This window comes from Macaca nemestrina, chromosome 1 (genome assembly GCF_043159975.1).
Source record: "Macaca nemestrina isolate mMacNem1 chromosome 1, mMacNem.hap1, whole genome shotgun sequence".
NCBI lineage: Eukaryota > Metazoa > Chordata > Mammalia > Primates > Cercopithecidae > Macaca > Macaca nemestrina.
Window position 1 is genome coordinate 97,528,708 of NC_092125.1, and position 27,199 is coordinate 97,555,906.

Genomic DNA, 27,199 nt, shown 5'->3' on the forward strand with positions numbered 1-27,199 from the left:
CTAGTTTGCAATGTTAAGTAATTTGGCAACACAGAGTCCTGGTCGTCTAGAGGGTTTCAATAGCAAAGCCATCTTGTGGACTTGGGGCACACCCACTCACAGGCCCACATCCCCCACTCCACACCAGGATAGTCATTCTCTTGTGTCAGGGGATGATATGCACATAGAAGAGTCTCTGTGACTGCCATTTCTCAAAATTCAGACAAAGTCAAGATGCTCATAATGTATGTTTCCACTGCTACAGCTACCCTACCACCCCAAAAATTTGAAAATTTAAGATGTGTTCTTCTCTAGTATAGGCTCAACAAGTTTCCTCTTTAGTTGTCACTTACCAGTAGGTGCTTGGGTCTCCTCTTGTCCCTCTCCCCACAACCCATCATGGGTTCATCTGAACTTGGACTTCCAGTTTGCTTTCCAGAGAGGTCTTGCTGGTGATGGGTAACAGATAGTGGGTAGGCTGAGTAAGGCCTAGGGAAGTTTCTCCCACTGAGCAAGTCAGCACCTTCCCATCTAATACCATCAAGCATCTCACTGGCTGAAGCTCCCACCTTGGGGCTGCTGAGTGGCTTTCTTGGGAATGACATCTTTCCATTTAAAGGGTTATAAGTGGCTTAAGCAGGAAATATATGGCCTAAAAAGGGTGGTATGGGAGAATGTCCTCAGCTTTCCTTTATTGCACAGGGAGATTCCATGAAAGGGGAAAGGCTGGCACAGCTGGTTGTTCTATGGCCACGAGGAGAAGCACGACAAGACAGAAGAGACGCCACTAGATAAAAAGAACTCTCCAGAGGAGTGGAAGTCCAAACTGGGGAGTTAGGTGAGAGGAGATAAGTTCAGAAAGAGAGGCTGGAGAGCCTGATGAAAGACCTTAACAAAGGGTAGGGACTTAACAGCTCACTTACAGGATCCTTAGTCCCAGAAGGCTCCAATTTCAGGGGTGGGGATGGCTGAGACAAAGATTAGACAATGCAACTTGAGCAGGAGTGAAGACCAGTACAGAAGCAAAGTACAGGAAGAAGCCAGCCACTGAGGCAAGAAGAGATGGCTGAGAACTGGACCAAAGTGGAAGAGGTTGAGGCAGGGAGACATACGATCTAGGAGATGCAGGCAGAATACAAGACCATGATGAGCAGCCCCATGACACCAGGGTTACATGACCCTTTCCAATAACAGCAAGGGGAGAGAAAGTCATGTGCCATCCCTTATAAAGCAGAAAAATAAAGCAGAAAGAACAAGACCTGAATTCTAGCCAGAACTGCTGCCCTGTGGGATCCAGAGCAAGCCACAACCTTTTCCATGCCTCAGGTTCCTTCCCAGAAAAGGAGCATGAGGCTCTTGATCTCTGCACCCTCCCGCTCCATCCCTTTTGGTAAAAGCCTTGAGTCACGCTTGGAGTATTTGCAGCAACAATGCTGAGAGTGCTGGGATCCAGGTACAGTGACCAATAGCCCCTGTGTCTTCCCCAGCATGGTGGCATCCCAGAGGCCCTGGACCCCACTCCAAATCCAAAAGCATGAACCCCAAGCCTCCCTGCAGGATGAGCTCCACCCTTTTAGCTGCCTGTCTCTTCCGTTCCTTGGTTTCTTTCTTTCTTTCTTTTCTTCCTTTTTTTTTTTTTTTTTTTTTTTTGAGACAGAGTTTCACTCTTTGTTGCCCAGGTTAGAGTGCAATGGCGCAATCTTGGCTCACTGCAACCTCCGCCTTCCAGGTTCAAGTGATTCTCCTGCCTCAGCCTCCTGAGTGTGGGACTATAGGTGCACACCACCATACCCGGCTAATTTTTGTATTTTTAGTCGAGACAGGGTTTCTCCATGTTGGTCAGGCTGTCTTGAACTCCTGACCTCAGGTGATCCACATGCCTCAACCTCCCAAAGTGCTGGGATTACAGGCATGAGCCACCAAGCCTGGCCTGTTCCTTGGTTTCTGCCCTTCTCCTTTCTTTTCTTTTCCTACTGGCCCATTCTAATTTCCTTCTCTTCTTCCCTCTCCTTGTTTTTAAAGTAACCTGTTCCTGCTCCCCTATATCTCTTGACTTCAATACAACTTTCTTTGATAAGCATGTATTTAGCAAGTATCTAATGAAAGAAGCCACGTGGCTTACTAGTTGAGAGCCTGGATTCAGAAGCCAGAAGGCCCAGGTGGATCCCCAGCTCTGCTGCTTGCTACCTGGATAGCCTTAGGCAAGTTACTCAGCCTAGATCTCAGTTACCTTATGTGTAAAATGGGGCTAATAACAGTACCTCCCTCCAAAGGCTTCTGTGAGGATCAACCAAGATGAATACATGTGTAGTGCTTGGAATAGAACTGGCATGTAGTGAGCACTCAATTATTACTACCCCAGGCACTGAGCTGTATGCCTTTGGAGGACACATGTGACCAACACAGGGTCACGGCTCTCAGGTAGTGACTCTGTTGAATAAGAATAAATAACAATCATAAAAACAATTATAACATAAAGTGAGTTAAAATACCTGAAGAGAAATACAGAGAGGGTGTCTGAGTTCAAAGGGGTACACTATAGATGAGAGGAATCAGGAAAGATTTCGTAGCAAAGGTTTTCATTTAAAATGGTCTTTGAAGAGACCATACAGGCAGGAAAGGGAGGGAGGAAATTCCAGAGAAAGTGAAAAACATAAAGGCAGACTGGCCAACTGAATGGGAAGACTTGTAAGACATTCAGTGTGGCCAGAGAACTGGGTTTCTGTACGGCAATGATAGGAAATGAGTTGGACAGGCACAGTGAAGCCAGACTGGGAGGCCCCTGACCACCCGTTGAGGACTCCGTATTTCATTCACAGGCAATGAGGAGCCACTGAAAGTTTTTGAATAGAGGCATGATGGACCTCATGTTTTAGGAGCTGGTACAAGCGGAGCCCTCCAGCTCTACCAGTGCACAATCTCCTCTGTGAGGACAGATGGACACATGCCACGTGCATACAGTAGTCCTGCATGCACACTGAGGAGAAATACCTCTCCAGAGACAAGGGTACTGGATTCTTAAAGGAGCTGTCTCAGTGCCCAGCCAAGCAATTAAACACAGGGGCGTGTGGGAATGCATTTCTTAAGTGAAAATCATAAATCAATATGATCTCTTTCGATAAATAATCCAGCTACTGACTCCTCATCAGCCTCTCAGCAGGGTGCAGTTGTTAAATTTCAAGGCAGCCAAACTCTTACTTAAATTAAGTGTCATCCCTACTAAATGAAGACCAGATGTGCAAGCCAACAAAGAAATCTAATGAAGTTGGAAGAAAAGATTTCTGTAAAAGAGAAAACCAGGGGAAGGTGTGGGATTGGTCAGGAAACAGCAAGTGCTGAAGAGAAAAGTCAAGCCAGGGCTCCAGATCAAATAGGGTCATTTGGCAAGGAAGGGCAGAGAGCTGCCGCAAAGCCCATGCACTGAGGGCACTCATCTGGAAGAGGAACTGCTAGGCAGTTAGAATCCCATCAATCTTTCAGAAATCCCCACCAAGGGAGCAAGACTTTTCATTTTAACCTCAAAGTCCAATGCTTAGAAGATTGCCCAAGGGGGACAAATTCTTTGGATGTGCTCCTCATGCCAGGCAGAGCCAACCCAACCCAAAGCTGGCCTGGTTTGGGTATTCGGGCCTGAACCAAGCCAGACTTCAACTCCTCACTACCTCAGTCCCTTCGGCCTCTTATTCAATAAGGAACAGTGACTTACTATACTATCGAAATAACTTCTGGAGGCTTGAAGCCTCTCTTCTATGTACCGTCTTTACCAGGACCTCATCTTAGTTTTTCAAAGGAGAAAGAAAGGGAGAGAAGGAAAGAGGAAGGGAAGAAGGAACAAAGAAAGAAAGCAACGGAAGGAGAGGAAGAAAAGGGGAGAAGGAAAGAGAAACACACCCCCCTGCCCACAAGCCTCAGCTCAATGACAGCTTGTGCATCAATTGCACATGGACATCTAGGCCTTTGCCCTTCCAAGTGAGCAGGCAACCTCTGCCAGGGACCCTACTGCCACATTCTCCCTCTGGGCAGCCTGACTCTGTTTATCAACTATTTCCACAGCTGTAGCAGCTGATGTCACAAAGCCTGGCTGAGGACCAAAGAGAAACAGGTTCATTTGGAAGTTCGTATCTGAGCAGACTGGCTCAATCAGAAGTCCAGAAAAGTGTGGATGGGATGGGACCAACTTCAACAGGACAGCACTAACACAGACTACTGCAGTCTCTGCACAGAGGCCTAAAGGAGACGTCACAGCAGTACTCTGCAAGTAACACTCCATGTCCAACGAGCAGAGAATCCCAAAGGAGGTGATTTAGTGATGATCTCCATCAGCCCTAGAGAGGCAGCGTCATGGTCAGAAGACCCAGTTTTGGAGCCCGAATCCTGGCCATTCATTGCCTATGTGACCAGGTTACTGAATCTCCTCTTCATAAAGTAATTATGAGGATTCAGTGAGTTGCTACAGGCAAAACGCAGCGCCTGTTATATAACAACTAACATCAGTGCAGACTTGCTATTTTCACTGTTTTTTTTTTTTTTTTTTTTTTTTTTTTGACTAGCCACTTAAATTCTGATGTCTCATGTTTGGTTAGTAGTGTCACCTAAAAGAAATAAAACCAGTTCCTCACTGTTTTTTTCCATGAAATGGCTTTCAGATTCATACCTCTGAAAAACTGGGGAGACAGCACGTCAAATTTTAAAATATTAACAAGTAACATACGCCTGGGGCAATTCAAACTGTCTCCCTTCCCAGCCTCTCCTGGGTCAGGATAAACGAAGACCCACTTGGGTCCACAAGTCGTAAAATGAAACAGCAGAGGATAGGATGATTGTCAACAGCACACAATATGACTGAGGACTACGTCTCAGTGGCTCAGGAGAGACCCTTCCTGAGAGACCCCCTCAGATGGCAGGGCTGCCCCAAAGGGGGCCTGAGGATGATGAAGGGAAAGAAAAGGGGCAACTGACCTCCACAGGGAAATGGGCTGCACAGGCACCTCCCTCAGCCCCACAACCACCCTGGAGCCAGGGCCAGGCGATTATGTTGATGAAGTCCTGACCAAGCAAGGAGTCAAACCAGGGACTCCCCGGCCCAGAGCCCAGCTCTCCCCACCGTGGCCTCTAGAGGGGAGGACCCTGCCTTATCCTGGGCTCAAGCAGCTGAGGAGAGAGGCTGAGTAAGAAGGAAAAACTCGTGAATGACTGTTTTCTGTAGGAGAAAGTCTAGATGTACACTCCACCTATTTAATAAGCCTCAGGCGATGAGAGGATTAACAGCTGCAAAGAATGCCAAATCCTCTCAGGATGGTTAGTGGTTAAGGAGACAGGTAAATTGCTAATATCACATGAACAAGGGTGATTCCAACTGGTTAGAAAGCAGGGTGAGCTCGTTGTGAAGAAGCGATTTGTCATTTCCGCCATCAACCTTCGTGTGGTTAAACGCCTCTCCAGGGAGGCAGAGACTTAGTGCAGCAGGATGAGAGAGTAAGGAACAGCAGCTGCCCCATTATTTCTTACATTCATTAAATGCAAAAGGGCTGGGTGCTGAACAGAATACCCAGAGGCAGCAGGGCTCTGCTCGGTAGTTTTCAACCTGGACCTGATGGATTCACCAGACTCAGCCAAAGGGCACCAGCACTACCAGGCGAGGAGCTTCCACCCAGCAAGGGATCCTGACCAAAAGGCTTGAGCTGCCAATTCTCACTGCCTTCCAGGCCCAGCCACCATGCAACAAGGATGTAGAGAGGAGGTACAGGTGTCCACTGGGTATATACTATGGACCAGGCACGGTGCTAAGGACTTGACACCCATTATTGCATTTACTTCTAACAGGGTTGACATTGTCCACTTTACAAAAGAACTGGCAGTTGAGTAATTCACCCCTTTGCTGTCAAGATGAGTGTCAGAGTCCCTGCCCTCAAAAAGACAAATACACTGTGATGAATGCAGAAACAAACGTCTCTCTAGAGTATAATGGTAACACAAAAGAAGAGAAAACTACTCTGCAGGCATCAGGGAAAGCTTCTAGAAGGGAAGAAAGCTCAAATAGGCTCTGGAGGATAAGCAGAAGTTGGGCTGAGGTTTGAAGAGACAGACTTCAGCCGCAATGGGAAGGGAGTGCTTCCCAGGCAGAAGGAAGAGTGGGAATAGAAAGTGGCCTCAACAGGACATACTCAGGGCACAAGGCACAGCGGACCTATAATATGCTGCTGTGGCCTCAGGTGCCAGGCAGAATACCATGTGCCTTGCTCTGAGTTCAGACTCCAGCCTGGATTCACCACACGGTTTTAAGCAGGACAATGCCTACAGAATCACCCTGACACAGACGAGCCAGGCAGCAGTGTGGAGGATGGTAGGAGGGCACAGCCAAAGGCATGGTGGCAGTCTGGAGGGCACTCCAGCTGTCTATGAAACACAACAGTCTGGGGCTGCACTGGTAGGAAGGAATAGGGAGAGACATGATTGAGAAATATTTAAGAGGCAAATCTGTAAGGGTGACCTAAGCCCGGGGTAGTGACAGAGAAGAAAGGTGACCCTGAGATTTCCAGCTTACATTCTTGAGTGCTCAAGATGTCTTTCCAAGAGATAAGGAAATATGAAAAACAAGTGTATGTTCTTTTTCAGGGCAAAGAGGAGAGACTGCAGAAATGATAACTTCAGTTTTTTGACATATTGAATTTAAGGTGCCTTTGGGATATCCAAATGGGAGTGTCACACAGAATATACAAGTCTCAATCTCCAAAAAGAGTTTCATAAAATCAAATAATGACCTTATTTACATCTAGTGACATGCACTGCTTGGCAATGTTCCCAGACTGGAGAAAGGCATAATCAGGGACACAGACAATGTTGCCTGGACTGACATTTGGTTAAGCAGGGACAGTCAGCATGTAGGATCTCTGAGTCAGATGTAAGCAGACTGGAGTCTTGCCTTGGTTCCATACCACAACCGTACCATGTTCAAGCTTAGAAGTGAATCCTACATTCCCCACTTACCACCTCTGTGAGCTATGGCAAGTTATTTAACCTCGTGGTACCTCAGTTTCCTCATCTGGACAATGGGATGACTATTACACCAACACCACACGGAGTTGTTATAAGGATCAAGTAACAAGTCTTGTTAAGTGCTTTGCACGGAGCCCGACACAGTAACAGCACATAGTGCAGTCTGTACTCAATTCTGGTTAATGTTGATAAGGACAACAATGTAATTAGTTTGAAGAAGTCTTTTTTTTTTTTTTAGATGGAGTTTCGCTCTTGCTACCCAGGCTGGAGTGCGATGGTGCCATCTTGGCTCACTGTAACCCCTGCCTCCTGGGTTCAAGCAATTCTCCTGCCTCAGCCTCCTGAGTAGCTGGGATTACAGGCATGTGGCACCATGCCCAGCTAATTTTGTATTTTTAGCAGAGACGGGGTTTCTCCATGTTGGTCAGGCTGGTCTTGAACTCCCAACCTCAGGTGATCTGCTCACCTCGGCCTCCCAAAGTGCCGGGATTACAGGTATGAGCCACCATACCAGGCAAGGGAGTCATTTTCTTCATGTGACCCTTATCTGTAAAATAAGGATAACGCCTGCTTTTTATGGGATTATTGAAGACTAACATTAGATGACAATGGATAGGAAAATTCACTTAAACAACTAGAAAGTGTTTTATAAGTGAGAAATCAGGGCCTTTCAGCAGGGATCAAAGAGGTTTGCCCTCCCAGCAGCTCAGGTCTTCAGTGTGTGCTGCCATGGCTCTCTGTCCTTGTCCCATAATATGCTGCTTTTGGCTCCAAGAGGAAACGTGCCACACACCAGACCCTGTGTAATGTGCTGAGTACAAAAAGTCACAGAAGGGAATACTATTCAGCCATAAAAAGGAATAAACTTTTGATACACGCCACAGCATGGATGTACCTTAAAAACATTATGCTTAGTGAAATAAGCCAGACACACAAGGACAAATATATGAGATTTCACTTATATGAGGTTTCTAGGCTAGGCAAATTCATAGAGATGGAAGATGGAACAGAGGTTACCAAGGGCTAGGGGAAAACAGAGCTATTGTTTAATGGGCACAGAGTTCATCTTAGGAAGGATGAAAAACATTGGGGTATAGATAGTGGTGATGGATACAAAGTATTGTGAATGTATTTAATGCCACTGAGTTGTACACTTACAAGTGATTAAAATGATATTATGTGTGTGCATATACATATATGTGCCATAGAAGTCATCAAAACAAAGAGTAGATGCTCAATGCAACCTGTTGCCAACACCAAGAATATGAATCAAAGGGTCCCTAAAGGGTGGTTAGTGTAGCAGCAAGGAACTGACATTGTGCATATCATCCTATTACAATGGATAAACACTGTTGGTTTCAGAGGACTCCCAAACATGAGGTGTGTCAGTGCAAGAAACTGTGGACTGAGCTGGGCAATATCAAATCCTCCCATGGAAACTCAATAACGTCATCTCTCACTCTTGAGCATAAATGACTGTAATAAAGCAAGGCACCTTATTTAAAAGGTAGCATGTGTTTTGCTTTGACAACAACTCCTGGCTCTTACTAACTCTTCTCTATTGACAGATAATGCATTCAGCAGTTCTAGCCCCAGTTTAAAAATCATTCCCAAATCACTTCACCTCAAGAGCAGAACCAAACTCCTCCTACTGAGTGACTTTTCCGTCTGCTGCAGATTCAGGAAAAGATAAATGTATTTTCCATTATGTATTCAGTAGGTACTTAGCAAACCAGATTCTCCTGAGGTGTGAGTCCTGGGAATAAAATCCTAGAAATAATCTATCACTCCCTGAAGCTCCCAAGTTTCCATTCACAATAGCCTTCTTGCTATTTCTTGAACCTGCAAAGCCCATTCCTGTGCCCAGGGCATTGGCACTTGCTGACCTCTGTCTGGAACACTTCCTCCAGATACCCACATGGCTCACTCCCTCTTTCCATTCACATCTCTAGAGACATGAGGCTAGAAGCCTTCCGCAACAGTCTGTGTAAAGAGCACCCACCCCTATAAACTCCATGCAGACAGGGACTTTGTTTTGTAGACTGCTGTATCCCCAGAGCCTAAAAAAGTATTGGCTCAAAAGGGGAAGTCAATTTATTTTTTCAAATGAATGGGAAAAAATTAGGTCCTGCTGTCCGGGCACTGCTCTTTATATTGATGAGAATACTTTGCCCCCTAAGAAAGCACTGATTTGTTTCCTTTGGCTGAGAAGAAGACAGTTCTAACCATTCCATCACACACTGCTCAATCCCTATCAAGTGTTTTCTAAAATTTAATGAAGTCTGGGCCCCTTTTAAGGAAAAAAAAAATTGGCAAACACCCAGTGTTTAAATGAATAAATAATATGTGGTATAGCCATGCTATGGAATGTTACTCAGTAATAAAAAGAAATGAAGTACTGTTACATGCCCCAATATGAAAGAACCTTGAAAACACTACGCTAAAAGAAAGAAGCCAAATACCTAAGGCCACATATTGTATGATGCCATCTAAAATGTCCAAAATAGGCAAATCCATAGAGATAGAATATAGATTAGTAGTTGTCTGGGGCTAGGGGTGTTGGGGAGTCAGGGAAGATGGATTAGAGGTGCAGAGTTTCTTTTTGGGGTGTGAAAATGTTTTAAAATTGATTGTGGTAATGGTTATACAACATTAGGAATATACTAAAACTCACTGAATTGTATATTTAAATGGGTGAATTATATGGTATGAGAATTAGACCTCAAAAAGCTGTTACCCAAAGAAGCGTTGCAAATGATGTTTGTTACATCATTTAAATATGTAAAGCATAAAACTAGATATAAATCACTTACAGGGTTTACACAGATTTATAAATTAAACACAAATTCTGTAACCAAAACAAATTAAGAATGCTAAAGTCAGAGAATACTTTGTCCTTGTAACTGAAATGATATCACTGCTCACAACAGGAATATACAGTGACTACCCGCCCCAAGTTCTCTTGGGTTTGGCAGAGGAATACACAGGGTGATACTCAGAAATTCTACAGCCAGGATGGTACAGTCCCAACAAATGAGAAAAGACACTGAAAGTTATCAGGACAAACACTAGCCATCAGCAACTCCAGAGGCTGCCTCAGGAACTATGGCTACATATCAGCCTCGCCTTCTGTACCATGCACCATGCACTTAACTCCATTTTTCTGCTACTTTTCTCTCTCTATTCCAATTACCACAAAAATCTTGGTTTATAACTCATGACTGTGCAAAGTACAGTCATGTGTCCTTCACCTTATTAGAATTCATTATATATATATACATATTAAAATTTTCTGTTCTTTTTCTTCAGGGCATAACCCTTACAGAAGAACTATTTGATGGCAACACATGTAGAAACAAGTAGACAAACGCAGCTGTGAATGATAAATTCAAATGACAGTGCTCGGGCAGACAATGGCCCTTCCAACAGTGCAGAACAGGCTTATTTTATCTTGTTGTCATCAGGATCAAATGAAAAACAAAATTTTAAAATTCTTATGGAGAACTCTCAGACACTTGAACATACATTACTAAATTCCAAAAGAGCCACAGAACCCTTTCTAAGAAACACTGATGTGCTGACTGGTTAAAAATAATGATTGCCCTAAAAGCAATTGAATTCATGTCTTTAATAATAATAACTAACATTTAGCAGGTGCTTATGCGTGCTTGGCAGCCAACATGTATGGTTTTCTGACCCCAGTGCCCTGCTCCAATGCACAGTAATTAAAAAGGAATAACCAGCCTGGGCAACATAGGGAGACCCCATCCCTACAAATAATTTTAAAAATTAGCCAGGTGTGGTGGCACATGCCTGTAGTCCCAGCTACTAGGGAGGTTGAGGCAGGAGGGTCACCTGAGCCTGGGAGGTTGAGGCTGTACTGATCCATGATCATGCCACCACACTCCAACATGGGTGACAGAGCAAGAGCCTGTCTTGGGGAAAAAAAAGAAAGGAGGCAAAGAACTATTATTGATGGTTCACAATCCACATGCTAGGCACTTCACTCAGTATTCTGCATGCATTCATGTATAACTGTAAAATACATGTGCCAAAAGGATATTATCCCAATTTTCCTGATGATTAAAGAACAACTGATAGATTAAGAAATGTGTTCAGTCATTTAGCTAGTAAACAGAAGAAACAGAATTTGAATTTAGTTCTTCCTGATCCCAATACTAGAGTACCTCAGTAGGGGGTGGAATCTCTCCAATCCCTGCTATGAGCCTAATACTCTAATCCCATTATAGTAGACAGACTCAAAGCCCCCCAAAGAGGTCCATGACCTAATCCCCAAAACCTATGAATGTGTTACCTTACATGACAAAGGGCACTTTGCAGGTGTGACCAAATTAAGGACCTTGAGAAGGGGAGATTATCCTGGATTACTGGGGAAGGAAGAATGAGGAGGGCCCAATCTAATAACGAGGGACCTTATAACCAAAGGCGATGGAGATGCAGGAGAGTCAGAGTTAGAGAAAGAGATGTGAAGACAGAAAGCAGGGGCCATAATTCAGGGACATAATTGCCAGCACTAAGGATGGAAAGGGGCCATGAGCCAAGGAATCCAGGGAGCCTCTGGAAGCTGGTAAAGCCAAGGAACAGATTCTTCTCTAGAGCCTCCAGAAGGAACACAGCCCTGACAACTCCTTGATTTTAGCCCCATTTTGGACTCTGACCTTGAGAACTATAAGTTTGTGTTAAGCCACTAAGTTTGTAGTTTTAAATAATTTGTTACAGCAGCATAGGAAATTAATAGGGCCATGCTAACACAGTGAAAGAGAGGTTTGTGTTACAACTTCAGCTGTTCTGAGCCAGGCTTGCCAACTCTGAACTTGGGATGAAAAGGAGAACAATGACAAAGGAGTAAATGGTGCTGAGGGGGTCTACTTAGGGAGAAAGTTATAAAAAGGGATAAAGTGACTCCTGGACAAAGCTTTCCAGAGGAGGTAAAATATGGATTTCAGGGCTGAATGTATGAGACCACGTGCAGAGGCATACTGCTGGTGGGTAAGGAAACACAAGTGCAGATAGGTGGCACTCACAACTCCAGTCGCTGCCTCTATAAAGCCGCCCGTCCACCAGTCCCTGGATGTTCTCCTAAGAGCATTTCAGTTACGTTCTCCCAAGAGAGCATCTAAGGTCACTTTATATTATTCTGTTTTTGTTTTTGTTTTTCTTGAGAGAATTTCTGGAAGAGTTGGCAATTCTGGAAGAGGGCTGCAGGGAGAGGAGGGCTTGACCATTTTCTGGTCACCGGTGCATTCTGTTCAAGGCCAAGACCAACACCACTCCAGAGTGTCACACTTGAGAAACCAAGTCACTGTTAAATAGGAAACTCTGACTCCACACTGGACCATTTGGAAGATCATTTGCAGTGGGGCCAAGTTTTTGCCCAGCCTACAGCCAGAGGAGCCACCACAGGAAACCAGACGTCCCTGAGTGTCATCTAGATGCAGTGCACATCCCTCCTAGGTTTGGTCTGTACAGGCCTCCAGAGGCTGCACCACATTTTGACTGCAGGGATCTATCCCCTGGTTTAAGAGCCAGAAATTGGATCTCCAGCCACAAGGACAGCACCGAAAGCCTCCAGTTCCCACAGCAACAGTGGGCTCCAAAGGTGAAGGGGTCAGGAGTCACCCAGTAACACGCTGGAGCCGGGCGCTGCAGCCCAGCTCTCTCCACACCAGCATCCTTGGCAAAGCTATAGAACCCATCAAGTCTGACTTCAGTGCAGCCGTCTTCCTTCCCCAGAACTGCCTCAGTGGAGCCTCCCCAGATTGCATGGGTTTATGCTCAGGTGGTTATTAAGTAAGATTAATTTTCTCAGTCACTCAACAAATGTTTACTGAGCACAGATGGGCACCATGCCAAACGTTGGGAATACAGTTGCTCTGAGTGCTACAAAAGAGAGGGGTGTGGTGCCACAGAACATGAGAGGACAAGATGACCTAGGTAGGAAAGGCCTCCCCAAGGAAGGGATGTTTGCACTAAAACCTGAAAAAAAGATGCTAGCTATTAAAAGGGGCTAGATGAGGCAGCTCAATATCTCTCAGGGTATTTATCTGCATTTATGAAATGCTTTGAAACCCAAAGGAAGGTATAAAAATGATACCAATGAATATAAATAGCACTTTATGGTTTATAAAACGTTTTGCCATGCTTCATCCCAGATTCAACAATAGCACTAGAGAGACAGAACAAGAAATGTCATGCTCTGCCTTTTATAAATGAGGAAACAGATTAACAGCAGTTACATGCCTCACCAAGGTTATATATTAAGTCAAGGAGAAGACTCAAGTCCAGCTCTCATTATTCCTCACTGAGAGCTCTTTCCACTACATAGTGCTGCCTTCCCAGGAAAGCTAAAAAGTTAAATGACAGATTGGTGTTCATATTTACTAATGCAAATCATACCAAACATCTGGCTGCTGGACTCACCTATTCACACAGTTGGACTGACAGTGCAATGCCAGCAACCTGGTTTCAGCATTATCAGCCACCCTGCACCTTCAACCAGCAACCTCCAAGCAAGCAGCACCAGTGTCAGACCAATCCCCAGCTGAAGCAGAACTTCCCTAAACTTTGTGAACTGTTCTAAGCTATACAGCTAAAAGAAAATAAAAATAGGTCTCAATTTAAAAAGGAGCCATATTCCCTCTTCTCTCACTTTCCTCTTCCTTTTCCAGCTGGCAACTTCTCAGACCTTTGGATCCTTGGTAAACAAAGAGCAAGCAGGACAACCATCCTGTAGTTCTGGGGAGTGTCCTTTAAGCTTCCTTCTTGTCTGGGTCATTATAGAGATCAGAGAGTAATATATGGATAGACCCAATACCAAGGAGTTGGCATGGAGCAGGGGAAGTACCAGATCTGGAATCAAATGCCTGCAGTTTGGTCTTGGTTCTAACACTGAGCTTCTACTCTCTGGTAAATAATAAACAAGGAAGTTGTGATGGTAATGCAAAATGATGGTCATTATGGAAAATAGTATGGAGGTTCTTCAAAAAATTAAAAACAGGACTACCATATCCAGCGATCACATTTCTGGGTATATATCCCCAAAATTTCTAAGCAAGTTCTCAAAAAGATATTTACATACCTATGTTCATTGCAGCAGTATTCACAACAGCTAAGAGGCAGAAGCAACTAAAATGTTCATAGTTAAATGAATGGATTTTTTTTAATGTGGTATACACACATTATGGAATATTACACAGCCTTAACAAGGAAGGAAATCCTGTCACATACTACAACATGGATGAACCTTGATGATATCATGCTAAATGAAATAAGCCAGTCAAAAAAGGACAAATACTATACGATTTCATTCATATGAAGTAGTTAAAATCACAGAAACAGAGAGTAGAAAGGTAGTTCCCAAGGGCTGGCAAGAGGGGGAAGGGGAATTGTGTTTAATGGGTATAGAGTGTCCATTTCGCAAGATGAAAAAGTTCTAGAGATCTGTGACATAACAGTGTGAATATACCTAACACTGCTGAACTTCACACTTAAAAACAGTTAAATTTAGTGTTACACATTTACCACCATAATTAATACTGAAAGCACATTAAAAAGGAAAAAAAGCAAAACACGCTCAAGACAGATAACATAAATTCAGAAAGAACATCAAGAGGGACCAAATGAGAAATGGAGAGAGGGAAGAGGAAAGCACCAGTAAAAAACAAAGGCCAGATATTTAGCTCAGAGTCCACTCTGGGGTAAGGAATAGGAGCCCCAGCTCAAAGAATGAATGGGGACACCTCACACAGATCCCTTCACTCTGAATGCTTCTCTCTCTGGGAAACAGATGATCTTCACTGACCATCAACTGTCCCTTTAGCACTCTAGACAGGTTCAGGGAGGTTAACATCTCACACATGTGAGGCCCTGTGATTCTTATCATAATTGATGTTTTCCAAGGTCTACCCACTGCTCCAGCCAAGCTGTGAGGCCTGTGTCTTCTGAACCCATCAGAACACCCAGCAACCAAAAGCCTGCCCAATGTTAGCCTGGCACCATTCTACATAAAAGGACAAAGTCAAGAATAGTCCTTTACACAGAAATCCCATGCCCTAGTTCTTGAAAGCTGTAATTACAGCTAACACAGCTTTTAAAAGGAAAAGAAGAAAAGAAAATAGCAGCCTGGACCTAGCAGTGAATTGAGGGGTTTAGGGTAAAACACATACCACAGCACTTGCTATTAATGGTGGCCAGTCTAAACAAGAGACTGGCCAGCCAGACCAAACAGCTTTCTGGCCAATTAATTGCTCCCTCTAATTTAATGAGCTGCTCATTAAGCACTGGAAGCAGCCCATAGGAAGGGAGCTACAGGAAGAGGCACATGGGCCATAAGGGCTGGCAGATGATGAGGGAAAAGGAGACTGGGGTCACATTCTAACCCCAGACGCCTCCAGATCCCACGACCGGCCAGCCCCATCCCATGCCTCGGCCTTCCCTTGCTTCCAGGTGATGTTTACCTGTACCTCTGTTTATTCCACAAAGTTATATCTCTGCCACTGGCTCTCTTACTGGGGAGGTTCCATGTACCAGTTCTTTGGTTCCTCAGCAGCGGTAATGACTCATATTAGGGTCACAAAGAGCCCTCAGCAGGGTTACAAATGGGCCAGCACAGTCCTGAATATGAATCCCGACTCTTCCTACTCACAGCAACTTGACCTAGAATTATTTAATCTGCCCAAGGTTCTATTTCCTCATCTATAAAATGTAATAATAACATCCTCATCTAGAGTAGCTATAAATAGTAAATAAAATAATAAAATATTATTTCAATATTAAAAAGCCTAACAAAGCACCTGGCACATAAGTAGCTATTCCTAATAGTGACTACTATTAACAGAGATATCACTTTCATAATGATGGTGATACTACTGCCAACATATTCTCTGTCTCTTAGTCAAAAGTGAATTAAAAAGGCACTATTTTTGGTTGAAACCCCAAGGACAGGCCAGCTGCAGGTCCAGTCCTTCTTATCACAGCAGCAACCACAACTGTGGTGGAAGTAGCAGCCCATCCTAACAACTGTAACACCTCCAGATGTTCCCCAGCCGAGGCCTCTGTGCTTTCTATCTGAGCTAGAGGGTGAAGGAAAAGAGGAGGCCTGGAAACACTCAAAAGTTGCATGTTCTCATGAGACTGAGTGAAGAAATACATTCAGGCCATATGGCTGCCCCTTCCTAGACCTATGGGACTCCACGCTATACCCCTCTGAGCTTCAGTTTAGAAAATGAGGGTGACTGGTACCCCACTTCACAGCCTGCTGTGAACACTGAATGAAACAACTCAAGTAAAAGTGCTTTGAAGCTACTTCTTACTGTGTCCATGAAAATAGTACTGTTGTATTTAATGGCAGTCTCAATAAATTTAATTTAACAATAAAAAAATGCTGAAATCCTGGGAAGATCAAGGCAATGAAAGGATTTTATTAGGCTGATGAACTGTGCAGAGAAAGAGCCCCAATCATGCAAATTTTCTTCCCAACGTTGCTGTCATTGAGTTGAAGTTTCTGTTGACCAGATGAAGGATTGACTGAAAGTAAAACTAAGAAGGAAAAATGAAGCTACAGCATCACTTACATGTTTTCCATTTAGGTGAGTAAATTATTCTACAGAACAATGATTCTAAAGAGCAAACCAGGCTGCATCCAGGGATGACCAATCGTGCCATCTCTAATGCCAATTTTCTCTTACAATAAACAATTAAAATCCATTTCACCAATCCCGAACCTACCTTTGAAATGCACAAGTACAAAGTAATTTATTCTGTTCCAGTGCAGAGAACATGGACAAATTCCTTTGCAGGTATCAGAAGAGAATTTAATTCTTGTTCAGTCTCAGCTCCATGTACCACAGAGTCAGAAAGCAACAAGTTCATAGACTGAACCACATATATCAACGAGAAGGTATACCGAACTCTCCGAAAGTAGACAAAATGGCAGAAGAAAATGCACTGACACTCCCGGAGCCTAAAGCATCCAACCAATAAAATTTTGTTAAAATCTCATATTTACTCTTAAAAATCCAAGTAAATCTTATATTCTATACCACAATAAATTACCTTTTTAAAGAATGTTTTGAGTCAATTACCAGCTAACTACTAAACCTTTTCCCTAAAATCTTTGAATAAAAAAGAGACATCAGTCCCTGGCCAGTCACTACACATCATCAAGGTAACGTGCATCTCAGTTTGAGGAGCTACAGGTCACAAGAGAGAGAAGATGGTACAACTCCAGCCATCACATCCATTTTAACATTGGCCTTTCATCAAGATCAAACATTCAATTCAGAACAGCCTCCCGGAGGGTACAGAGAGGAGGAGTTTGGGTTTGCAAGGGGTGCAGCCATCCATTTTGGCCCCTCCAGCCCTACCTAGAAGGGCCAGCAGCTAAGATACTTGACTCCCCGCTCCACACAGCCCGCCTCTGGCCACTCACCCGGATCCGGCGCATGGCAGCCACGATCTCCACCCTGCTGTTGGGCCTTGGCACGTCCAGGCTTCCTACGTACTGTGGGGGAGAAGCAAACACTCATTGAGAGGAGGGGTAGCAAGTGTCCCTAATCCCAGAAAGTTCCAAAGGGTGAAGGGCCAGCTCACCTGCCCATTTGACAGATGAAGAAATTAAGAGCCAGAAGGGTGTTTTGTTCTGAGTCTGTTTCTAACTTTATAAAGAGCAAGTTAACCAGAAATTACTGCTTCCTTTATCTTGCTCTTAACCAGAGATCCAGTAGAGCACTGTGTCTAACCAAGCAGCCTTTCAAGCCAGAAAGTCTTGGGTATGAAGACTCTTCCACCACTAATTTTATGGCAAGGCAATTCACTTTTTTTGTCTCAATGTTCTCAACTGTAACATTGGCTCTCAGTAAAGATCAAACAGAATAAAATGTCCTACACAAAAGTGATTGGCAAATATTAGTGCTCTCAAAAAAAAAAAAAGAATATATACCTTTTTTAACTATGGAACTTCACTGATTTAGGCCTAGATGTTTTAGATACCTGACACATTTGATTAAGTTCCTGTTTGGAAGAAAGAAATGAACTAATTTATTTAAAATTTTTTATTATACTTAGAAGTTATTTTAAAACCAATTTGAATATGAAGATGAATGCTTAATATGAGTATTTTCTTACTGTAAGCTATTCAAATAATACAGAAATATGCAGCACAAAAGAATAAAGTCCCCTCTGTAACAGTTGATGTACATCTCTCTTTGTGTACTGATGGGTATATATTCACAGATGGGGGGAGTTTGTTTTATATAAAGGTTCATATTACTCACATTGTCCTGCAACTTGGTTTTTTGACTTTAAATACAACTAGGGCATCTCTCTATGCCAATGAATACAAGACTATTACATTACACATAATGGCTCCCCTACTGATGGACATGCTATGTCACTATTACAAATTATACTTTTCATCTATACAAGTTTGAGCCCATCCGAGTAGCTCTGGAAGTAAGATTGCCAGATTCCTAGAAGTAAGATTGCTGGATCAAAAGTATAATCTTGGCTGGGCACTGTAGCTCATGCCTGTAATTCTGTTCTTTGGAAGGCTGAGGCAAGGAGATCACTTGAGGTCAGGAGTTCGAGACCAGCCTGGCCAACATGATGAAACCCCATCTCTATTAAAAATACAAAAATTAGCTGGGCGTGGTGGCATATGCCTGTAATTCCAGCTACTCGGGAGGCTGAGACACAAGAATTGCTTGAACCCAGGAGGCAGAGGTTGCACTGAGCTGAGATCATGCCATGACACTCTAGCCCAGATGATGGAGTGAGGCTCTATGTCAAAAAGTAAAAATTAAAAAAGGTATAATCTCTAGATATCATTCCTTATAAGAATGAAACAAGAAAATAGGACAACCCAACATTGATTCATTGATTAAGCATCTATGACATGAGTTCCTTCATATATACCATCCCATTAGACACTGACCCACTGGGACTTGCCTTTCCTTATTATACATAAATTACATAAAACAGCCCAAGGGATATACCAGAAATTAAGAGCCCAGAATAACTTAAATGTCTACCCAAGCAAAGATTCCATTAAGAGTGAAGATAAGACCACGACAGTCATCTGTGCGGGAAAGGAATGTTCTGTGGTTACGGGAAAAGCAAGTTTTTCCCGAAATTTGGAGCTGAAGTCTGACCCCAGTGAAGAGGGTTTCAAAAACTAATTATCACAAAGGGATTTCCCCTAGTATTGATCAACAGTTTGTGCTAATACACTGAAGAACACAACTGGCAAGCAGTGAGCACATTGCAGTTTGGCCCCAAGAGGACAGCCCCACCACGGCCCTTGGGGAGCAACACAGCTATTGAAGAACCTTGCAACTCGCTGAGGTAAACAAAACCACTTAGATCTAATAGTGTGGCCAGATTTAATGGTGGTTACATTTTTCCTTCTGAGCTCTGCTGAGGCGGTGCAGTCTGTCAACAAGACAGTGACCCAGAGCTAGGGATGACGTGAGGCCCAGATTCGTGATTGCCCAACTTCACAGGCCCTCCAGCCGAGGACAGTTTCCATGCCCCCCTCCTTGACACTGCACAGCTGATGGTTCCTGCCCTGAATGCCCTGTAGTCAGGAATACACAGGCCTTGAGGGGCTCATGTTCCCTCAGCCATCACATGAGAGCTGGGGCCACAGGACCGAGCAAGGTCACCCATCACAGGGGGCCTGGGGGGCTGTACGGTCCTCCCACTGGATCCCTGCAGACCAGGAAAGGGGCTACTGCCCACTGAGACCCACCACTGGGCCTGAACACAAATACCCAGATGGCACCCATCCCTACCCTACCACACACTTGCCTCACCCCACACCCCTACTAACACATCACACACACCACACACTCACTCGCTCTTCTTCCTTCCTTCCTTCCCATTCATGCAAAGAAAATCACTAATCTAAATACCTAGAAATTAGCTTAACCAAAGAAGTGAAAGATCGCTACAATAAAAACTATAAAACATTAATGAAAGAAATTGAAGAGGACACAAAATAATGGAAAGATAACCCATGTTCATGAATTAGAAGAATCACTATTGTTAAAATGTCTATACTACCCAAAGCAATCTACAGATTCAATACAATCCCTATCAAAATACCAACGACATCCTTCACAAAAATAGAAAAAAAAATCCTAAAATGTATACAGAGCCATAAAAGACCCAGAAATAGCTAAAGTTATCCTGAGCAAAAAGAACACAGCTGAAGGAATCACATTACCTGACTTCAAATTATGCTACAGAACTATAGCAACCAAAACAGCATGGTACTGGCATAAAAACAGACATACAGACCAAAGGAATAGAATGGGGAATCCAGAAACAAATCCACACATCTACTGTGAACTCATTTGTAACAAAGATCCCAAGAACATACATTAGGGAAAGAATAGTCTCTTCAATAAATGGTGCTGGGAAAACTGGATATCCATATGTAGAAGAATAAAACTGGACTCCTATCTCTCACCATATACAAAAATCAAATCAAAATGAACTAAAGACTTAAAACTAAGACCTCACACTATGAAACTGTTAAAAGAAAACATTGGGGAAACTCTCCAGGACATTGGACTGGGCAAAGATTTCTTGAGTAAAGCCCCATGAGCATAGGCAACCAAAGCAAAAATGGACAAATGGGATCACATCAAGTTGAAAAAGTTTCTGCACAGCAAAGGAAACAATCAACAAAGTGAAGAGAAAATCCACAGGATGGGAGAAAAAAAATGCAAACTTCCCATCTGACAAGGGATTAATAACCAGAATATATAAGAAGTCCAAACAACTCTGTAGGAAAAAAATCTAATAATCTGATTTAAATATGGGTGAAAGATCTGACTGGACATTTCTCAAAAGAAAACACAAAAATGGGAAACAGGTACATGAAAAGGTGCTCAACACCATTATCAGAGAAATGCAAATCAAAACTACAATGGGGTATCTTTCACCCCAGTTAAAATGACTTTCATCCAAAAGACAGGCAATAACAAATGCTGGCAAGGATGTGGAGAAAAGAGAACCCTCGTATACTACCAATGGGAATGTAAATTAGTACAACCACGATGGAGAACAGTTTGGAGGTTCCTCAAAAAACTAAAACTAGAACTACAACATGATCCAACAATCCCACTGCTAGGATACCCAAAAGAAAGGAAATCAGTATATTGGTGAGATATCTGCACTTCCAGATTATTGCAGCACTATTCACAATAGCCAAGATTTAGAAGCAGCCTAAGTGTCCCTCACTAGACAAATGGATAAAGAAAATGTAGTACAATGGAGTACTATTCAGCCATGAAAAAGAATGAGATTCTGTCATTTGCAATAACACAGATAAAAATGGAGGTAAGTGAAATAAGCCAGGCACAGAAAGACAAAAACTTCACATGTTCTCATGTATTTGTGGGAGCTAAAAATTAAAACAATTCAGCTCATGGAAATCGAGAGTAGAATGATGGTTACCAGTAGGTGGGAAGGGTAGCTGTAGGGGGAAGGAAGGATGGTTAATAAGTACAAAAACATAATTAGGTAAGATGAATAAAGATCTAGTATTTGAAAGCACAATAGGATGACTACAGTCAACAATAACTTATTGTACATTTAAAAATAACTGAGAGTGTAATTGGATTATCTGTAACACCAAGAAAGGATATATGCTTAAGGTGATGGATACCCCATTTACCCTGATGTGATTATTATGCACTGCATGCCTATATCAAAATATCTCATGTGCCCCCATAAACCTATACACCTATTATGTACCCACAAAAATTGAAAATAAAGTTTTAAAAATAAAAAAAATTACAAAAAAGAATCACTAATTTGCCTTTCTGAGAATGTGTCTGGAATAAATAACCTGTTTTCGCTATAGCTGCACCTTAGAGTCATCCAGAGAGATTAACACGATATACAAAGCAGGATTCAGGTCCGCATCTCCTAGACAAAAGCTAAACATCCACACCAATAACATGAATCAACAGCAGAACTACAACGCCAGGGAAGCAGAGGAAGGGTCAGAAAGTCTACTGCACAGGGCAAAACCAGAGGGTGTGACATGTGAATACTTTATTTACACATATGACACCACAACGAAGAGTGCCTTAATAACTAATCATTACCACCTCCACAACTAACTTCTGTCTGTCCCTGAGTCTTCATCTTGACCAAAGTGTAAGACACCATCTAAGACCAGACGCACTTGCTGGAGGGTGGCCCTTCTAACTGCTCAACTTCAAGCAATTCTGCAGTAAACTGAACTCAGGCAGCACCCTCCCACTCTTGACTGGAAGGTGAGCTCAGCAGGTAGATGAGGTTCAGGCCTAGGAGCCAACAACCTTCAGAGATCTGGGCTCTGTCAATTCCTACAGAGGTCAGGCAAAACCAATTCCCTGCCTTCAGTCAAAGACTGATACACTGGTGGCAGGTGATCACTCTGAAACAGTACTCCTTTTATCTGCCTCTCCTGCAGGATGCAGGCTCCCACAGGTTCCTAGGACAACGGAGCTAGGTTGGCCTGATGCCTGGGAATTGGAGGAATATATTTCAAAATGGAAATGCATACTTTCTTCCTCTCCTTCTCCCATGTCATGTTCCTCCTCTAGCCTTCCTCATCGTGATTAGTAGCCCCCAGGAAATCCACCAGTTTTTCAAGCATGAAACTTGAGTCATCCCTGAATGGGCTTCTCCCTTATCCATCACAGCTAATCAGTGACCAGGACCTCCTAATTCTCTCCCCTTCACCTCTCTGTCTACACTGCCATTACCTGATCCCAGAAAATCTTCCTCTCTCACTTTGTCTATACAATGGCCTCCTTACTGGTTTCTCCACTACCCACATGGCCCTCTCCAAACCATTCTCCATGAGGCTATCAGAGTGATCTCTTTATAAAGCAAATTGGGTCATCTTATTCCCTTCTTTTAAGAACCTCCCACACTTGCTTCCATTTGCTCAAAGACGGCAATCAAAATCCTCAGCATGGCCTACATAGCCACATGGTCCAGCTTCATCTCACACCACACCAGTGGCCTTGCCAATTATTCAGAAGTTCCTCAGTCACACCATATCTTCTCACATTCAAGGGCATCTACACATGCTCCTCCCTGTACACAGAACACTCTTCTTCTACCCACTCGTCCCCTAATCTTCCAACATTCCTGTAGATTTCTGCTTAATCTCTACTTCCCCTTTCTTGACCTCCAGGGTAGGTGAGATGCCCTTAGGGAGGACTCCTATACCTCCCTGCAATTCTCCTGTCTAGAACACACAGCTAAAACATGCTTTAGTCATCACTAACTGACCATGCCTCCCACAGGTCCAGGCACACAGGAGATGCTCAAAATACATTTGACTGAGTAGAATCTTCCAAAAATGAACACAGATTCACCCCAAGTGCCCATAGGAGAATCTCCCCTCTGAGGAGCATCCTGAGTCCTAGGTTCTGCCTGGTGTTCCGGCATCTGAGGCATCCGCCTGCTCCTTCCAGCCCTCCATTACACCCTGTATAGTCCCACAGTAAAACTTACTTGCCTTTTATCCAGGTACTTCAATTGGACCTAAGCCAGATGCTCTTATAGCACATGCAATTCGTGGTTTACCGAGGGGGTGGTATGTTAAACCTTCCTGCTGGTGGATTTTTAATCACCTGGCCTTCTGTAAGACTTTTGTAGCATTCCTGTAGCCCCTGCTTCCAGGAATCCCTGCTGTGAGACATCAGACAGGGCCTCTATTCAGAACATTGACCACTGAACTTAAGGGGAAATAAGGTAAAGGAGTTTAAAAATATCAGGGCCTACTTCTTTTTCATTAACATCTGGAAAGAAAAAAAAACTATACAGAAGATGCAAACTGTATAGGTAATCAACATAAGGGATTATCTGTATCTGTTCTATCCGTGGCTTCATCTTCCAGATAAGCAGGAGCTAACTGCAAATAAAGTTAACTGAAGGACTTCAAATTTTTTAAATAAGTTTCTGGACAACCTCAGCCTCAGTACTAAGTTAATATTTCATAAAGTGCTTTCATTTTCTGGCTTCCACCCTGTTTTCTGGAGATTAACTTCTGAAGACACCAATCAATTCTACCATTGTGGCCCCTGGTACATGAATCATAATGTGAAAAGCAGCAAGACAGAAAGCTTGAAACATCCACCAATGTAATCGCCATCCATAGACTTGTTAGACTTTCTGCCATCACCATCACCTTCTTCTGGAAACGTCTTTTACTCACAATGTTTATGTCAGGTGCTTCCAGAGACAAGGAAAAAATGTATTTATCAATCAAAAATAAATGCATCAGATTATTCTGCTTCTGATAAAGTTGGAGTAGCTAGTATCAGATTAAGCCTCCCACAAGTAACAAATAGGAACTCTGAACAAGATAGAAAAACTAGCTCTGCATAGAATGCAGGACACAAAAAGCCTAGCCTCAGGATGAGGAAGGCTAGTTCATTAATACAAACTGTGAATGTTAGTTCATAATAATGTATCAATATTGGCTTATCAATTATAACTAATGTACTACACTAATGTAAGATGTTAATAATAAGGAAATAGGGAAGGAAGGGAATATATGAGACCTCTGGCCTTGCCTCTCAATTTTTCTCTAAACCTAAAACTTCTCTAAAAAATAAAATCTATTGTTTAAGATAATAATAGTAACTTTGAAAGCCCTGGAAAGAGACCAAAAGCAGGCAGAGATTACGGGAAGTCAAGCTTTGAAAGAAGGGAACTGCTCTCGGTGAGGCTTGGGTGTGTGGCATCTCGTCTGGCAGCACAACCCCACAGGCACAGCACAGGCCGGCGGGAGCTCAGGCAGAAAAGCTCACTCTGATAACCTGGGGAGTTGGATACCAGAGACTGGGACAGCCAGAGGAGCTTAAAAGAGAGGGCAGGCAGGAGGCAGTCACAAAGGGGAAGCCTCCAAAATCACGTGTAAACCCCAGCCAGGTCTTCAGTGCACGTGCTCAGGAAACTCCAAGGAAGCCCGCAGAAAGGGGCAGGTGGAAAAACAAGAAAATCAAGTGGAGATTTTAACTGCTCCCCACTTTAGGGGAGGCAGATTTAGGATTTATGACTAGCCAAGTTAACTATCATTAAGAACAAGAAAACATGCTTCCGAAGAAGCTAGCAGAATCTTCTGCTGTGGGTTTGTTAAAGCCCCACTGACTAGCTAGCGCAGGCAAGGCCACAGGAAAGGACAGGACCCCCAGAAATAGGCATAACGTAAAGGTCCCTGCCTCTACTGCACTCCCAGCTCTCATCTCCTCTCTGAAGCTGCTCAGTTCTACAGCCTCAGCACACAGCATACAACGTGTGAGTTTCAGAGGTAACTCCCTTCTTTTACAGAGGACAGTGAAGCCCAAAGCAGTTAGCAGATGGCAGAAAAGGGGTTCGGTCTCCCCCAGGCTCCTGGCTTCCAGTCTAGGACCCCTGCATTCTTCCCAACTCTCTCCCTGGGGGTCCCAAATGCATACTGGTCTCCCTGTCTACCTCCTCATATCCCACTGGTCTCCTGGTCATACCGTGTCCTCTCTCCAAAACACACACAAGCATAAAGAAATCTGATAGCCTGGTCGTGCCTAGAAACCCCCAGCTGAGATTGCCCGTCTGAGTTAGTCCCTGAACCTATCCTCTGAGGTTCAGTACTGATAGCTTCCTGAAACAGAGAACCAAAGGAGCTTTCCAAAGGACTTTCCAAAGGGAAAGCCCTTCCCTGCCTGCAGAAACTGCTCTTGTGCACAGCTGAGCGTCCTGCTGAGCGGGATTATGAATGTGACCAGGGTGAAAGTTCTCGCCTCATTTAGCATGGAACAAAGCAGCATTAACTGCAGCAGCAGGAGCGGCCCCAGATTCCGGGGCACACACTCAGCCAGTAAACTCCTACTAAATACTCTGGGGGAGGGGAGGACAAAGAGAAAAGTTGCGTCAGGGTGTCCCACTCCCCACTTGTGAGGCTTGCTTGAGGCTCTCCAGGTGCTAGGGTGTAAGGGACGTGGGGATAGCGACTCAAAGTGCCCATGTGGACATTTACCAGCATCCTTGCTCTCAACTGCAATCAAGATAGAAGCCTCAGTGCCAACCCCCCACCCACCCCTCACATACACCAGAAAAGCTTCCAAAATGCTTGAAATGCAGCTGCACACCACATCTTCATTTATTTGTAGTCTAAGAGGAATGAGGCACTTATATTTCTTCCTCTCTCTCCCAGCCCATCTGAAAAAGGAAGCACTATTTGAAGGCCATCTGATGCAACTGTGTCACTATTGATCAGTAGCTCAGCAGGGGCCGATGAATGTGCCAGAGATCACAGCAGAATCCTTCCTGCTCCTCAACATTAAGGGGCTGGGTGCAAAATAATTGCGATGACTTGTCTTTATGCTAATGCCATGCAATTCTCTAAAAGGGACACGGGGTAAGACAGAACAATCCAACCAGCATGCCCATGGGGAGGCTGCGTCTTTCAGTTCTCTTAGTCTCCATTAGCAAAAGCTTAGATGGGTTGGCCTGATTATTTTTATTATGAGGATCTGAGGGTTACAGCAAAGAGGAGAGAAAAAAAGCAGGCAGACAGAGAAACTGTTCTGGCCTTTCAACTATTAGCTCCTGAATAAAAGCCTCAGGTTAGTGATTAAAATCTCTGGCTCGTGTCACAGAGGCAGGTGTGAGGCAGAGGCCGGGCTGCACCCTGGGCAGCCAGCACTTTCTGTCATGCCTACCTGGGATGCTGACTTGGCCAACAGGTTATTTTCTCCTAGGGAAAAGAAAGGAAGAGAAAGTCCAATGCATGGTGTGAGGCAGAAGGAAACACTAACAAAGGCTGTATAATCATTAAAATCATCACCTGTATCAGGTAAACCAGGAATGGAGGGGTGAACAAAGAACACCAGAAAACCAATAAGGAAGTCAGATCCAATGACAGAGTTTAAGTGGCCTCAAATGTGATTTGATCTAACCCTTCATTTTATAGAAGGGAAAATCAAGGCTCAGAGAAAGAATGAAAATGTAGCTTGTGAGTGGCAGAATCAGAACCAGTGTAGGACTCCCTACCCTGTACCACCATGCTAATACTTCAGTAGGAAATAAGTAATCAGGAAGAACACAAGCCAATGCCCCAGTAAGGCCTGATTCACTACATTAAACTCAACTTTAGCTAGATGAGGATGCCTGTGTATGGACACCCGAATTGTCAGAAGGTCAAAAACAC

General features: G+C 43.7%; 1 protein-coding gene across 5 annotated transcripts in view; it reads right to left on the reverse strand.

Moving 5' to 3' along the window:
• Positions 1 to 27,199, reverse strand: part of C1H1orf226 (chromosome 1 C1orf226 homolog) — a 320,202-nt gene that overhangs the window by 219,113 nt on the left and 73,890 nt on the right. For 3 of the 5 annotated variants that reach the window (XM_071082036.1, XM_011770214.3, XM_011770221.3), the window contains exon 2: positions 17,426 to 17,497. The exons of the other annotated variants lie outside the window; for them this stretch is intronic. In XM_071082036.1, the coding sequence (XP_070938137.1) occupies positions 17,426 to 17,440 (15 nt within the window). In that variant the 5' untranslated portion in view covers positions 17,441 to 17,497. The remainder of the gene's footprint in view (positions 1 to 17,425; positions 17,498 to 27,199) is intronic. 5 annotated transcript variants of the gene reach the window in all.